The 17,974-nt window shown below is 33.2% G+C and overlaps 1 protein-coding gene across 1 annotated transcript; it reads right to left on the bottom strand.

The window, feature by feature from the left end:
- Positions 1-8,861: 8,861 nt before the first annotated feature.
- Positions 8,862-16,530, bottom strand: LOC111392807 (proteasome subunit beta type-1-like). Its single transcript, XM_023018201.1, has 7 exons — positions 16,365-16,530; positions 16,168-16,275; positions 15,094-15,179; positions 13,942-14,082; positions 13,709-13,851; positions 13,539-13,625; positions 8,862-9,297 (listed from the first exon to the last, which is right to left on the bottom strand). Exons 1-7 carry the CDS (start codon positions 16,409-16,411, stop codon positions 9,223-9,225), a joined length of 687 nt encoding a protein of 228 aa, XP_022873969.1. The 5' UTR covers positions 16,412-16,530; the 3' UTR covers positions 8,862-9,222.
- Positions 16,531-17,974: the final 1,444 nt, after the last annotated feature.

Raw genomic sequence — 17,974 nt, 5'->3', positions numbered from 1 at the left:
TTAAATAATATATTGATTAGAAATGTGTGATTAAAAAATAAAAAAAATTTAAATTTACGTGAAATATTATTTTATTAAAAACGTGCGGTTGAAATGATATCAAAACACTGTTTAAGAGTTTTTTTTTTTAAAGAATGAGGCTCAAACAAGAACTAAACGACAAGAATATTTTAAGTAATTTATACAATTACAAATATATAAATTTGTTTAAAAAGGCAAAAATATCCTTAAGTGAAAATCAAACAGTTCCTATTTAAAATTTTAAAACCAAGATTTTCTTTATCTGTTTATTCCAACACAGACAAAAATTATGTCATCTTTCATCTGCTTCAACCTTGAAATCTCATAAATTTATCAAACGCTCAACAAAAAAAAAATTGTTTCTAGCCATCACTTCAAATCGATAAGTATATTTACGTAATTTTAATTTTATTTTCGTTGAATTAGTAAATTGTTTTAATCGTTAAATTTTAATTTTACATAGGTAGATAAATTTTTACAATATTAAATAGATCTATAATTTTTTTTAAGTGAAAATGGGAAAAAAAAATCATCTCATAGATAACAGTTGAATTGGAACAACTGGCTCTCCACCTAGACTGGCTGAAAAATCGATGACCTAAATAATTGGGTCGTCCATTTCTAGACGGTAGGATTCAACTGTCTGGAAACAGGCGGCCTAGAGATCCACTTGTCTGGAAACAAGCAGCCAGAGATCTAGCCGGCTGGAAATCGATAACCCAGTCGTCTGTGTCAACTGTTTCTTTCCATTTTTATCTCCTAATTGTACTTTTTTAACAAATTATGTTTCCCAATGCAGATATAGGATCAAATGCAGTCCCGATTTGTTACTTTAGTAAATTTGAAATGAATGAAAATGATCGATGGATGTTGAAATTGACGAGTGACAGACGTAATACTACTGCAATGGTGATAAAATCGAGTATATAGTATGCAAAAACATACCACGATTTATAGAAAAAGCTCAAAGTCGATCCCTCTAAATACAATATGGAATTAGAATTTTTATTTAGCTGGCATATATTCATTTCAATTCTACCTGTAATGATTACTTTCGAAGCTGAAATGAAGGTTTTAGTTGAATTGAACCAAAATCGCACGACTTTTATTTACATAACTTTAGTTAAAAAGAATTTCTTAGAGAGTGAGCACGAAGATTTCAATGAAAGGGATCTTAATGTAAATGATTTTCGGGACGCGATAGCGATAGTTCGTGAGGATGACGTGACTATTCCCAAAACAATTTTTCCTCACCATGATCTCACTGCTAAGGATCATAATTGTATTCATACAAATTGCAGACTAACTTCTACATTCACATATCTATCTAAGCTTGGTTTATTGTATCAACCTTACGATCAATACTCAAAAACTCTATATACTTTATTGTAAATATACCACAATAGCCCCTGCAAGTAAATAACAATATATTAGTTCGAAACATATAACTAAAAAAATAAGTTTTCAAATTAAAAACATGTAAATCCTTACGATTCTCCTTGTCTTGCCGTCGTCATGTCCCATACAATGGCTAATCTATCATCTACTTGAATCATCGTATGTCTAGTTATCATGGGGATGATTGCAGTCATCAACTCCAGTATTCGCTCCAGTTGAGCTTATATAGACAGCAATGGTCGAAGTTGTAAACATAAATAGTAGAATCAGGGAATGCGATCTCAACTGCAAAGTAGTGTTAAGTTCCCGATCACTGGAACGTACATATGTGTACAATCCGTTCATGGCTTTCCACAAATCGGCTCCAGCTTAATGACCCACTCCAACATGTACTCAAGTAACACATATCCATTCCCTAGAGCAGGAGCGAGCCATGCTCAATATCAACAACACGTGCAAACCCGAAGCGTAGGATGACTAGGCAAAACAGTCAACAGATCTCTAGCGTCTCCGAGCTTGATCGCAACATTTACATGGCCATGTCGATGTGTTGAAGTAAAAATACCAATAAAAAGAGAGAGTGTCGTTTAATTAAATAAAACAACAAATTACATAAACATAATAAATAACAACAGAATATACTTACATCATCGATGAGCCAAGCTAACTTCGTCAATACATCTTCAAACCATTTTTTAGCGTTAAAAATCATTTTCTCCCCGATCTTGTAACTATCTTTGAAAAAATAAAAAAGTGATATGTTACAAAAAGCATAGATGATCTCATATATACTTTAGTAAAATTATAAAGATACTTACTTGGGTTTAAGAGATTTGAACCATTCATCGAACGTTTTGTGCTTCACCGAGTTGACCTCGCGGAAGAGATTAGGGAAAGTCTCTCTCTTCGCCTCGACCGTGAAGGGAAAAACGGTGTACTGTGACGGCAATCTCGACCTCTTATCGACTACAAGCTCTAACACATCAACAAGACACTTCTTCTCCTTCCTCACCTTTGACACCCCCTTTGACACAAAGATGACATCATTCGTCATGTCTAGCATCCTCTCTTCCTTTTGCCACTTCATTCTCTTGTACCTCGTCATCTACACCCCCTTCATGTACTCCCTTCACTGCCTCCTCCTGTACCATTCCGTTGCCTCCATTGGGGCCACACCCTCCATTTTATAAGGAAAAAATGTCTCGAATGAAGCATCGATGGTCACAATGAATCATTATACCCCATATGACCATCTCCTCCATCATCCCCTCACCCATGTGAACTGCCACTTCCTCTGTCACCCCTTTTATCTCGAGAACTGCCAGCCCTCTCTCATTCTCTCCATCTCGAGAGCCATCAGTCACTTGTAGGCTTGCTATGTCACCTCGTATCACTGCGACCTCAGCATGAAGGTATTCTAACTCGGCTCGTAGCATCGTGACATCATGTCATAACTCCGCTATGTCACCTCCCGTCTCCCTCATGAATGTAGTTAGAAGTTCGAACAAATTATCCATGAAAGCACTGTGACTACATGCAGGAGGTAATCTCCTTGGCAGAAGTGATATCCTCAGTGGAGGTTATTCCCTCGATGGAGCTGATATCCTTGGCGAAGTTAATACTGGACGGTGCTCCTAAAAAATGAATATTACAAATGAATAATTTAATTAAAAAAATCAAAACAACAATCAACAATATTCAAGTAACATATCCTATCTCGATTCACGACGAACTCGGGTATCTGATCGTCTGGTGCGGTCGGAACAGACAGTTCATGGAGATAACTTTGACCATCTTCCTCGATCGACGATGTCAACTCAGTGAGGACTTCAAGCTGATATATTAACATTTCACCGAGTTAATGACCATGCATCGAGATTTCGAAATGACATACAACATAAATTGTAGAAGTATGACACGTACATCATGATCGTCGAGAAGAGCTTGAAATAACGTAGTTCGACCCAATCAACACCTAGAGGGAGGGTGAATAGGTGTTTATATGGAATTTTCTTTTTCAATCAATTAATTATTGCAACACGTCACAAAAATTAATTTGTCCAGATCAATTCACATGCTTTACTATCCTATATTTGAATACCGGTCATAAATTAATTGCAGAAATATAAATAACACAATTGTTTGATGACGAAAAAACCCCAATGTGGGTAAAACTCCGGGCCCAAGCCAGTAGAAATCCACTATAAACGTAAATGAAACTTACAATCAGCCAGACTCAACCTACACTTGTTTTTCTGACATCCTGACCATAGTTTTCTCAAGCCCTTCCTGGAATGTGTGATTCTGCACCAACTCCCAGCACCTAGCCCTCCTGGATTGCGTGTTGCACCAATTCCCAAGTCTTGATTTTGTTTATCTCCTGTGGATTCAAGAGAACCGCCTGTTCTCTAATGATCGGGACTCCGATCTCCTTCCTTGATCTCCAATAATCAACAAAGGTACTAGAAGATGGTGTTTTGGTGTTTGATGTATGATGATTTGATCTTTTTCATGTAATTGATCAAATCAAGTATGGGATTGAATGAGAAAGTTCAAGTATAGGAGAGTTGTTCTCAATTTCATTACCTTCAAAGCTCTCTTTCAAATTGATGTAATTTTTGTTATATATCTCTCTTTTTGGTATTTCTGGTCGGGTTCAAATGTCAAAAAAAGGAAAATAGGGTTTTATGGGTAACATTGTCGCTCGAGCGACAAGTGAGCAACGCTGTTTCGCTCGAGCGAAGTGGGGGTGAGAAGCGAGCGACGACCATTCTGTTTTTGTCGCTCGAGCGACCACTTGGCGAGCAGCTAGCGAAACTTCTACGACACATCTTGCCCTACTACATAGCTCGAACCCTAGCACACTTTACCAAAATTGTAACTGAGTCCCTCATCTTTTACTCATGTGCACATGACCCCTATCCTTTAATAATTGACAAATTGACCCCAAACTTTTGAGCATTAACACTTTTACCCTTTTGTTCACAGAATAGCTAACACAAAATCTAACAGAGCTGATAATTGTTTGGCAAGTAGCTTGTCTTGTGCTCACCAATGATGTATCCGAGGGCTGCATGTCTCCTCTCTCCTCGCATACCAGTCAGCTAAGATGGGGACAGTCTCATACACCCATATCTGCAACAATTACAATTATTATATATAGAATTTAATAAAAATAAATAAATAATACATTATGATAAACATTTACCTACAAAGTCAATGGCAGAATATATACATTGTACTTGTGCTCAAACCTACCCCCTTAGGCATTGAATACCTCTTCCTGAAGATGCGTAAGGTATTTGTAAAATATCTATGTCCCAATGAATAATTGTTGGAGGTATCAATGTCATCAACAATTTCCAAATGAAAAATCTCAATCTACGTCTTCTTGCGATGACACCTGAGTACGATCTTGAGGATAAGCATTAAGCCTAGCTTCAATTTATCAGACATCTGGTCGCATTCCTTAAATGCTTCTCCCAACTGCGCCAGAGTTACTATCATTTATCCATGAAAATATTCATTCAGCAACCTCCTGTTTCTTGGAATGCGGGCCCTCGCTGCTTCTTCATCCGTACATCTCAATCAGTAATGAGAGCAAATTCGAATATAGAGAATGTAGCTACCTTGCTCCCCAAAGATCTAAATAGAGGACATCTCCATTAACTGGCCTAAGTAACCGACATAACAATGCATCGAACAACTGCCCCGAAAATTATACTCGCACAACGAATATAGGGTCCATAAGCAGGGTCAACACAATATGTTTGCGTGCTCCTCATCGAGCAATTCTAATATTGAAATAAAGTTTGCAAAGTTACAGTTCGACGTAATTTTGTCAGGGATCTGTCTAATGGCGTTGTCTAAATGATATTTTATCCTGTAAATTTTCAAATGTTAGAACCTTATACAAAAGATAATGGGATGGAACATAATATTAGAAAATTAAACTCACTGAACTATAACTACTATACGCAAGAATCAACAGACAATGGAATAAAGGAAATCCATTACTATGTAGAAAAGTAAATAGACTGTTCCTATAAGTTTTGATTCAAGATTTGAATAATAAGAGCGCTCAATTTTATGATTAGATTATGAAGTATATTATTCATTAGAGGATCAATCGGACTTATGAAGAAAGATATAATTAAAGAGGTATACAAAATTACGAAAAGTCTATATCAAATGACTATATAAATGGATAGTTCAAATCTCTTGAATATAATTTATTTTATAATTTTAAGAGTACAACTTCAAAATTTTGGTGAAATAATTTGGAATTAATATCTTTGACGTATTAATTAAAGTGTTAATTAATTGTCATTATTATTGTTGCTTAAAATTATAATGTCCATATTGTCGGGTCCGTTAAAATTACATTGAGATGATTTTAATTGGGTTAGATTAATTAATTCAGAGTTGTGAATTCTGAATTAATTTAATTAGATTAATTTTTTTTAAATAATATGATTATTTAAAGTAATTTGAAATTATACAATATGATAATGATTATTTGTATAAACTTGAAATATTATTTGTAAACTTGGATTGTCCATGTGGTATTTGAATTCAATCACATATGGATAAGGATAAATAATTAAAAGTTAATTATTTTAAATAAATTTTGAATTGGTCAAAATTTAGTTATCTGATAAGCAGATATGGAAGAAAAATATTATTTTCCAATAAAGTGGTGCCACCTCTTCCTAGTATTAGGGTGGTTTTGATTTTTAAGTTAAATTATTAATAAAAGAATTAAAATAAAGCTATATTTTAGATACTCAAAATACAAAGAGAATTATGAGAATTTCTTTCTGAGAGTTCTTCCAATTCTTTTCACTTTATCTCATGTGTTGAGACTACAAAGTGAATCATAAAGTGAGCGTGCGAAGTAAACCCTCGTTCGAAATGCCCACTCGTTCGTTTCTTGTAATCCAAGAAATGCTAAGAAACAATTGTGGAGCATTTGGCAATTTGACGGTTTAAAAGAGTTCAAGATTCATAGTTTTATAGATTTCTTTCTTTCTTCCTTATCTTCAAAACATATACTACATAGTGTATAGGCTGCTATTATTATTATTGTTTTGTTTTAATCTCATGATAATAGTTTTTTTAGATGTTTGTTGATGTTACTTTGAATTTATTAATTCTTTGTCCGTGTACATAGTTCTTATTTGTAAGTTAATTTAGTATGAGAAAAAAAATTAGAAGCTCATTTGTATTTGGTCGTCATTTTCATTATTTTGTTATACTATATCTCGCAGTTAACATTTTTAAATTTTGTACATAAATCACTCAAATGCATATTCAATTTTGTTTTAAATAATTGTAGTGAGAAATTGATCAAAGAAACGAATAGACCTCTTTGATGTTGTATTATAATTTTGTATGCCAAATTTCACTTATAATTTGTATTGCATGTTAAAATTTAACATTTTGTTATTTTCTTCTTCAAGTTTTTTTTTTTTTTTTTTTTTTGGTTGGGGGGGGGGGGGGGGGGGGGGGGGGGGGGGTTTAGATGTCTGTATTAGATTCTTCATAATTATAAAATTCTTTATAAAAAGGCTCAAGTAAAAATGCGATAATTTATTTATTTATTTATTTATTTATTTTCAATAGGACCTCATATTTGAAATTGACACAAGGCACCCAAAGAAATCATGGCTAGCCCTATTCTCACGGTCATGTCAAGTTTACTAGCCATGAGTAATTTCCCGTTTAATTAAATCCGATTTTTATCCTTCCATTTCTTCTATGATTTTGACAAAACTATGATAATGTTTCCTACTTTTAAATATTGTGAGCTCGATAATCTTCACGCATTTACTGTTCAATGAAGCAAATTAGCTCTGAGTTTGAGCTGTATACGAGTTAGGTGATAAATAAATTAATTAAAGAATAGGAGTATAAAGCCCCTGTTTGAGTCCCATTATTTCCACAAAAATACATTTTTAAAATGTGTTTTGACATCATTTCAATCATACATTCTTCAATAAAATAATATTACACGCAAAACCCATGTTAACATCATAGCCCGGGATTTATTGGGTATCAAAAACCCAACACACGCAAACCCAAAATTTTTCCTTAATTTTTAACCACACATTCTCTATCAATCTACTATTCAAAATTCATTCTTTCCCCACCAAAATGGGGCTCAAACAAGGGCTAATAATCAATTTTCTGTAAACTATTCATACACAAATTCATAAATAGTTAAATTATTAAGAAATTTTTTGGTAGCGACTTGAATATATATAAATTTGGGTTGTTACATTGGGCATTACTACGTTTCATTATGAAAAACTACATCCAATCCAATGCCAAAATTGTCTCTTAATCGTTTTCTTTCATATCAACAGCGGAGAATTGCAAATACCCGCCTACGATCTCATGGAGGAAAATTGCCCTCCATATTATCCACTGATGCTCATCCACTGCTGCCCATGGAAGCAGTCATTTTTATGCATACCAGTTCTTGTGCGTCAATTTCGTCCTGTAACATGCCCATGAACTGCATGTTTATGACTTTCGACTAACTGGAACATCAATATCATAGCAATGAAAAAATACTTCTTACTCTTGGTCATCGATTCAACAATCTCACGTGACTATTGACAGATCTAGGAATCCAAATGAGTATGAGTTGATCCAGGTGAGCATGGGCGCCCATAGGGGTTTTGGCCTGTATTGCTTATACACGTCAGCCCAGAACTACAAGATCATCGTTGCATTCCGAGTTCACGTCAATGGATTTGTGCGAATAGTCTGATGCACGTCATGCAATTTTTGTGTCCCCTATTAACTTTAAGCACTTCAATTCATATATATTTATTATTATTATTATTATTATTATTATTATTATTATTATTATTATTATTATTATTATTATGTTTAATCTCTTCAAAAACGACCTCTCCTATCTTCAATTAAATTCATCTTTATCACATTATTCTGTTTCGAGAAATTGGAACAAAAAATGACTGAAACAGTATTCTTTCTCCGCATCCTTCAAACTTCTTCAGTGATGGCATCCAAACGCCCAACTTTTGCTGGCACGTGGTATTCTCAATCTGTGAATACACTAGTAAAAGATGAAATCATGAATTCTTTTAGGTACAAAATGAACCCTTCTTAATATCAATTAATCTCCACCAAGATTCATAGTATACAAAATGTAATTATAGCATGGTTTCCAGTGACTTTTTGAGCTAATATTCACACGGGACAGATGAAATCGACATAACCAGACTACTCCACGCTCGGAATACACAGAAAAAAGAAGAGACGACTGGAATATGGAGTTGTAGAACCATGTATATGCTTAGCAGATAAACCATTTACTTCAATCTGAGAGAGGTACTGACGTTTAGGATTCAAGGGATGGGCATAAAAAAAACAGCATTTTATAAAGCACACCATGACAACTTGCCCACTTTCTAATCTTTGCATCTTTTCAAACAGTATCCGTATAAGTTATAACAACAAACAAACCAAATTCCACCCAATAAAAGTTTCAAGACGAGTTTTCACTAGATCAGATGCTTAAAGGCTTCAAGATTGTTGCTACATGTAAACCTGATCAAGCTTTAAACATAAACTGAAACATAATGCAAATACAGAACCATAACTTTCAAGTAACGAGTCATCATAACATTTCCACAAAGAAAGCAGACTCCCACCCAAATAAGTAATAATTATTGTGCACAAGAACACAAACTATCTGGCAATTGCCATCCCAAGCATTCCAATATCCGAATTGAGCAAAAGCATCCGCGAAGAAATGTAGAAGATGATTTAATCTTTCCTGAGTTCCATGTACTCTTGACGTATACCACTAGCATTTAAAACAACTATCTCCAGCTTGTCTCCCTGTAATGCACAGGTCAGAAACAGATTGAGAATATTCTTAAGGTCTAAATAAACAAATTGAATCAAAGAAAAGGAAAAAAAAAAAAAAAAAGATTTAAGCGCCACCATCCACCCACTCCATCTTCCCCCTCCAAACTGGAAATAATTAGTGTCAGTGCTATCTCAGAATATAATAAATTATGTATCAGTGCCAAAAGAAATATAGATATTAAACAAATTTACAACATTATGGAAAAATGACATTCAGTTTTGGTAAACACAAATGCAACCACTTGGTCCATATGAAGCAAGTGAATTAGAGAAGCTGTATAACAAGCAACTATCAGCTGCAGTTCAGAGATGGCAAACTGGTAGTGCCCATTGATTTCTGGACTGAGTGCATAAATTCTATTTTATATACACATACAGCATAAAAATGCTTCAGTATACCTATAAATGATTTGCTGATGAACCAAAGGATCATAGCAAGCCGTATGATTTTTCTTTGCTATTAGTTAATCTATAATATATTAAAATATCACATCGAAGGAGAATCATTTTTTGGACGATTATAACTCTCCTACAGTTCAATTACTTCAATAATACCTTAATTCTCGTTTATCTATATCTAATAAATACTACATAATTATTCTCATTTATGAAATTTGTGTTTATTAGTTCACAATTAATTACATTCACATTAACCTAGATTAAATAAATTTTCACTTCATGAATTTTAAATTACATGAATCCAGAGTTATTAGGAATCTGTTTGAACCACATTATTGAAAAAAAATACATTCTTAAATAGTGATTTGACATCATTTTAACCACATTCTTCAATAAAATAATAATATTACACGCAAATCAAAAACTTTTCTTTATTTTTTAACCAAACATTTCTCATCAACACACTATTCAAAAATGCATTATTACCAAAATAATGTGGCTCAAACACCCCCAGAGATGAATTTAGTCATATTCATGTATCTAGAAATTTTAATGGATGTTTAAATTTATTTATTAAAAATTAATTTTAATGTATCAAATGTAATATAAAAAGATTGTTCATTTATGGTATTTCATCATTACAAAAAATTTGAATCATATAAATTGAGTTTTGAGATTAAAATTTGAGTATAATTTTATTCTCCTAAATTTCTGAGCTAAATTTTATTTTCTTTAATTCATCCGAGATTCGTCAAATCTGACAACAAATTGGTACCAAAATATTATTTTACATCACTTAGTATAAAGTATTTTAGAATAACGTACAATGCACGTTCAACTTTGACTAGTTGTAAATAACATATATAAAGTGGAAATCATAATGCTACATTTAGATTTCTGCTTGAAAGTTGGAAAATAAGAAAACACAACAGCCAGAAAATTGATTTTGTATTTCAATACACTTCTAAAATATCTGGTTCTAACTCAAGAACTATATATATAGAGTTTGTATGCCTTTTTTTTTTTTTTTGTTGGGTTGGGGGNNNNTTTTTTTTTTTTTTTTTTTTTTTTTTTGGGGGGGGGGGGGGGGGGGGGTCCAAGACAGAGAGGCAGAGAATGAGAGTTAAATATTGACCATGCTGAAGAATTTTGATGGCTTCTGCATGTTCATAGTGATAATTTGTATATTCACTGACTATTTTGGACTAGAAAAGTAAACATAGGCATGTGCAGCCAGACTAGTTATCCTGCATGTACTTGAATCCCGAGTATATGGATCTAAGCTTCTGGACAAGCATTTAAAACAAAGCTATAGCAGACTTGTATGCGAGGAATACTTTTGAGTTTTTTAGTTTCGCAAACTCCCAATGAATATATTTCCAACAAAGTATTTGAAGACTTCTTGTGTTCCAGCAGAGTTCCAAGTCAAATATCTAAGATTATGTGTTGGGGTCCACGTACATGTGCGGGCCTTGTTATTTGGCCATAAAAATATCAAAATCAATTGAATTTATACTGATTGGCAGTGGCAGGTTGTTGGGGAGCTTACCCAAAATTCATCATCCAGTGGGAATATTAGAATGTCTATAAAATTATCAGCAACAATGAATTGAAGTTGAAATCTACTTTAAGGACTGTAATACACGTTCAGCTTGTAAAAGTACAGATTTCTGAATTTTGAGGAACAATGACCCTCAAGTTTATATGTTATTTACTTCGTAGTTGGCACCAGCGAGAGATTAGGTTGCCTTGTGAGAGTTCACCGACATTGTAGACTTCCTGCCTGGACTGAGGGAATACCCTGTTACTTATATTTTGTTATTTGTTTTTCATTTCCAGCGCATAAAAATTGTACATCTATTTTTTTGTTACTAGGTCCAGCTAGCTTGCTGGCTATTTTTTTATTAGGCCACAGATCCCCAATGACAATAAAAAATTAAAGAACTCATCCTGAACAACAATAGGTAGTAAAAGAAAGCTCAACAAAAAACCAAAAAGTTAGATCTCATATGATTTCATCCCCGCCTGGATATTATGCAACATGATGTAAATGATAGGGGGCGGCCAAACTGATTTAACACCAAGTGGAAATCTCCCACCTTGTTGATCTCCCCATGGACATAGCCAAAGGAATCATCAGCGTAGTCAGTGGCTAGAGGGCTCTTGTGACGTCGATTGCTAGCTTTACCAGAATGTTCGAGGATGAAGAATTATTTTTCTCGTTGCAGGCATTCTCTTAGGCTAGATTAAGTTAAGTTGGGAATTATAAAAGCGAGAAATTCTAGTTGGTATTGCTAAGTCTTTCTTCTATTTGGAAATCTTTGTCTAGATTGGATTTTGATTTTAAATTAAGTTTCACTGATTTATAATTGTTAAGCAAAATGTAATAGTGCGAAGAACTTAAGAAAGGATTCTGTTGCTGAGTATTTTGAGAATTTATTCAAGGGTTTATTTGTTCATCGGCATGCTAGGGATAGATGCTCCATACCAATGATGTTTGTATAATGCTTAGCTTCCATTTGGGAATAACTTATAAATAATTTAATTTAAAATAGATAAAAAAGAGTGATGGATAAGTGAATAGTACTTGTGGGCCCATTCAAATTGGAATATACGCCCCTGTTTGAGCCACATTATTTTCATAAAAATGCATTTTTGAATAGTGTTTTGATAGGAAATGTGTGGTTAAAAAATAAGGAAAACTTTTAAATTTGCGTGTAATATTATTTTATTGAAAAAAGTGTGGTTGAAATGATGTCAAATTACTGTTTAAAAAAATATTTTTTGAAATAATGTGGGTTAAACAGGACCTATAACTGAAATGAAATTTAACCACTTAAATAATTTTAAAATTTCCCAAACAGATGTATAATTGGAATTCGCATATTGGCCATGCTCTATCCCAGGATCCAGGACATCCAGTAGTGCAAAGATTAAAAATTATTAAGTGATTTTGTAAAATGTTGTATAAAATATCTTTTGTAGACTTAGTAGGACGAATGATGTTGTATGAAAAAGTATTTGACAGAAAGATTGAGACAAGATGGGCAAGTGATTGATAGATCGTAGATATAAGAAAGCTATTTCTTTATAACAAAGCTATATCCTCTACAGAAACGGTACAGGATACACACATGAAGGGGTGGGTGGATTATTTTTTGAAATATTTTAATTCACATGGGGTCCACCCCCATGTGAGTGTCTGTAAAGTTCCTGTAGATGATTTTTCTGTACAATCGGATTTTTCCATTTCCTTATTGTGTTTATAGTGCCTTTGTTTTGCTGGTTTACACTTGATGACCCAATGCCTATTTATAGGGTTTATATGTCAATGCAGTACAACAAATTGTGGTTCATATTTATCCTACGGAGATTTCTTTATTTTAAAATTCAAAAAATTAGCCCCCAGCTTTTCTTCTTGTCCAAGTTAGTCTAGTTTCATCCAGAAATGATAGTTTCTAAAAATGAGCTCCATGTTTTATAAGGCAACTTGTTAATTACTATAGAATATAGTATGAAAGACAACTCTCCTGTGAAGTGCAGCAAAAAGACAGGAAAAAAAGCAGTAGCATATAATGACGTGTGAACATCAAGAAATTAGTATCAGAAGATGTTTGTCAGCATAACAGCAATCGTTATGCAATTAAATAAAGAGAGAGCTCCCTAAATTACTTGTATCCAAATAAGTGTCACCTAATCAAAGATAGATATAAGCCAGAAGGCAAGGGTCACTATAAAGGGGAACCCATTAACTTTAGAATTCTATATTCTTGCCAAGCAATCAACAGAACTTAAGAGAAAAAAACACTTACAGTGTATATGTCCCTTTCTGTTGCAGATGCAAAACAAGTTTTAACCAAATCGATGGCTTCTGCTTCTGAAAGTGGAGTAACTGCATCCTGCAGAATCCATAGGATTTCACTTGGCCATCTTGAAAATAAGAAATCCAGACAACTGACACAGGTTGAGGTCAAAATCAAACCTTGGCAGGTAACAGAAGAGGACTTGGAGACTTGAGTTGATTGTCCAAAAAGGGTGTGATGAGTGTAGAACCAGAACCTTGGGAGCTGTATCCAACTCTCTCATATGATCCAACAGCATCGTATGTGAAGACACAACCCTTCCCTTCAGGATTTCCAAAAGAAAATAAAATAAAATGTGCATACATGGTATTAATAAAAATCATGAAAAAGAACCAAAAATTTTCACTCTTACCTTCATTGTCAAGGCCACCCAACACATTGAAAGCATAATATGGGAAGAAACGCTTGTAATACAGGGTATTAGAGAGCAGCTGAGCCATTGCGGGGCAGCTCATTTGCTTGTTATAATAATATGATATTAGATCCCACGTAACTTCCAAAAAATAATAATAATAATAAATGAAGATAGCCATTTTCCACTGTTCTTAATCTACCCAACAGAAATAGCACCATCAAAGCATGAAAGAATTGTAGAGAGGTTACATATATAAAGAAAGACAAGGCCAGTTGGTCTTCTATGCACGTCATTAATTTTTATTTTTTAACCAAGTAGATACTAGACAATGAGCTTGCTATTGTACTAAAATGCCAGCTAACCAAATAAATAAAACTAGAAATGCATGGAAGCCTGGGAAAATGTAAAGTTTATAAAATCTGAAACTTTAACTCAAGTCCTATACAGTTGTTCATAGTTTTGTTATAGCATGCACAAAGTGCACCCTTCCAAACCAAAGGATGACAAGCAACGTGGAAAATAATCAGAAAGTAGTAATGAATCCCTGTAGATATATCAAGAAATATTAGAATAGTGTCAAAATCTCTTCGATTGCATATGAAAGAAAATCTGCAGTATAACAGCTGAATTTCCATGCTTATGAAGAAGACATCCATTTTAAAACTCTACCCATTTAACTGAGACTGTGAACCATCTAAAATGTACAAAATAAATAAATCAATCTGCAAGAGAAATGACTAGAAAACTCTACACATTTAACTGAGACTGGGAACCACCTAAAATGTACAAAATAAATACATCAATCTGCAAGAGAAATGACTAATACTTCTAGGATCTTAACGAGTGCATATGATGACCACATTGAGCCTGAGCTGCTTGAGTTGGGAATCAGAATTATCAAAAATTGATATAATAGTTAAATGGGGCATTTCTCAGCAAATAATTCATTATTGATCAACAAATTGATCCATGTGATTTGACACCTTTAGCTTCAAACTTTACAATGACATTTGTTGTTTAGCCAGAGAGATCAAGTATGAACAACTCAGTGATGAAATCTGTATGATATCACACGATGCACAGATATGTTTGTTAGAAGAATAAATTCAACAGGTGCACTACAAACACTACTTAAATGGCCTAAAGAACTTACCAAATGCCTTGATGCCAAGACCTTCTGCAGAGCTCTCACATCAGCCTGAAACCCTGACGAAGCCATCACGGATTTATCTGCACTATATGATTAAAGAAACAAGAATTATATTATATAAAAGAAAGCTCCAAAGCAACCAAGAGAATCATAAATAGTGGAATGCATAAATGAGAATCAAAGAGTGACAAATAAAATAGTGATGGCAAAGTTATCCTGATACAAAAAACCAAAGTAACTTTCACTAGTGATCCTAGAATAACAATGGAGTAAACGAGTTCCAACAACTTTAACTATTTATCAACATGCCAATTAGTGGAATCAACACAAAGGAGGGCTATTTACTTATACAAAACAATCATGGTACATGCACCCTGCAGTCATCTTTAAGACCTGGAAAACATAAATTAGCAGGTATCTTAGCAGCTCATTTCTAGAAGATTCTTATGATTGAAAAATTCTATTATAACTCCCATCTGTCAGAATAGCAGAAAGGAGATTACAAATAGGGACAAATGAAAAATATGTTTCCTATTATCAGTTACTAAAAAGTACTAAATAACAAAAACCTAAAGGATGGTATTTTATAGATTGAGATAGATTAAATGCAAAGTGTACATTGTACAGAATACACCTTTTCAATAGTACAGATAAACATTTATCCTCTCAAGGTCTTTATTCAATCATTTCCAAAAAGAATCTTTATTTTGGAATACTCCGTCAGCAGCTAAATTTATCTTCTCGGAATGAAAACACTCAACAAAATTGTTCCCTCCAAAAGAACATAAATTCAACTGAACAAAACTGATATGTTACACCAAATTGGAAAACGAAAAATCAGTATTCAGTAATTTTCTGTAGGAATACAATCACAAGCTTTAGTTTTTAATTTTCTACACAAACTACAAACGTAGTTGTTTTCCTAATAACAAGTCACTTATAACATAAATCGACATCTGATAAAGCAACCCCTGAACACTTATTTTTAACTTCTCACAAAACAACATTCAAACCGAGCGCATAACAATAAACCAGAAATCCCAAGTAAAATAAAAGAAAATTAAGGAAATTACAGCTGAATAATTTTGGAGTAGTCGCGAGTGAGAATATTGTAGCCAGAGGACATTCGAGTGTCAGCCGCAATAACACAGTAATCAGCTCCTGCAATAGCGACACACGTCCTGCATATACACGATACAGAACATGGATCAAATATACATATGTATAAAATTTATTAAATTTATGTACATAGAACTAGGGTTTTGCATACCCTCCATTGTTGTCATAAGGAGACCAATTTGCTTGCTGCTTAGTCATGCTGAGTTTGAATCGAGAAATGTTTGCTGTTTATCCAATGAATTTCGTTTCAGATTTATGAGCCTTTGGTGTCTTTTTTCGCAAGAAATTCAACAAATACCCAAAGATTCATTCGGTTTCAGCAGTTCAGATACGACGTCGTTGAGATCAATTTGTGTGGTGGGCATTTCGTATGACTTAGAAAATAAAATATTTTCTATTTTTTGTGGAAAATAAAAATTACATCTACTCAAGAAAAATATTTTCCTTAAAAATAAGGAAAATTAGGCATATTTTCAAAAATTGAAAAATATTTTCCATGGAAAAAATTAGCAATCAAACACTCAAATAAGAATTTGGGTGAAAAACTGATATTTTTCATGAAAAATAAATGTAATCAAACACACTCCTAGAGTTGAGATTGTATGGTAGCAATTTTTTACCCCAAAAAATTAATTTTTTAAACATTATTACTCTATTCAGGTCGTCAATTTTTTAGAACACACTTTTGACAGCTTAAGTTAGAGTTTGTTGAAACTAGAATTTGAAAATAAATTTTGAAAAAAGTAAGGGGTTGTTCTCTTCGTCTTTCAGTTTTGTGTTTTGGATGTCTATTTTTGAAATTGTTGAAAATAAGTTTTTTTTTTATTCTAGAAAACTATTTCTCAAAACATAAAAATGGAAAACGTTCACTTTGAATTTTGAGAATCTTTTTTTACAATATTTTATTCAAAAAATCTGATTATTCAATGAATTTTATAATGATTTATATGGCAAAACCCTAGAAAATTTGAGAAAATTCCCAAAAATGGAAAAACAATATGATGAATGATTAAAATTGGTAGTCCTAATCTTAAGGATTATCCTTCAACGAATGGAATTCAAATATGACTTAAATTGATCAAGATATAACCAAAATAAAATTTACCAAAAAAGAAAAGAATGCATAAACGAATGTCTAAATAAAGGAATTTGCCCAAATTTGGCGCTATATCAATAGCAAAGCTATTGAATTTTCATCATTTGCACACTTTCAATCAAATTTGACTAAAATTTTACAAAAAACTGACAATCCTAAAATTTCTCCAAAAACTAGGAGTTGAAAAGAAAGGCAATGAGGTTAATTTTTAGCTTAAATAAAGGGAAAAATGGAGCTACGCACAGAGCACCACGTAGCTCCGTAGAGCGCGAAGACATCTAGTTTTTGGAAATTTTTAAGTTGGTGAATCTTGAAAAAAAAAATCTAGATATAAAAGCACAACTTAAATTAAATTTGGTAACACAATTCAATAATATATGATTAGAAGTTTACGTGTCATGACAAATTAAGCACACACTAAATAAAATATAAAATAAATCTACGGAATCATGTACGACATTTTGAATAGTTATTCCACATTTGTGTATTAATTTGATCCCTGACTTGTCCCATGAGAGCTTTTTGACTAGCATCAAAATGTATGACTTCTTGATATTGATTTGACTCCAGTGTATCTTGAAACACCATATTCTCCTTCGAATACTCAACAAACAACTTATGTAAAGCTTGTTCCTGACAAATGAAGTTGTATATTACGCAACATG

Source organism: Olea europaea, unplaced genomic scaffold (assembly GCF_002742605.1).
Source record: "Olea europaea var. sylvestris unplaced genomic scaffold, O_europaea_v1 scaffold980, whole genome shotgun sequence".
In the NCBI taxonomy this organism is placed as follows: domain Eukaryota; kingdom Viridiplantae; phylum Streptophyta; class Magnoliopsida; order Lamiales; family Oleaceae; genus Olea; species Olea europaea.
This window is presented reverse-complemented; position numbering and strand designations above follow the sequence as displayed.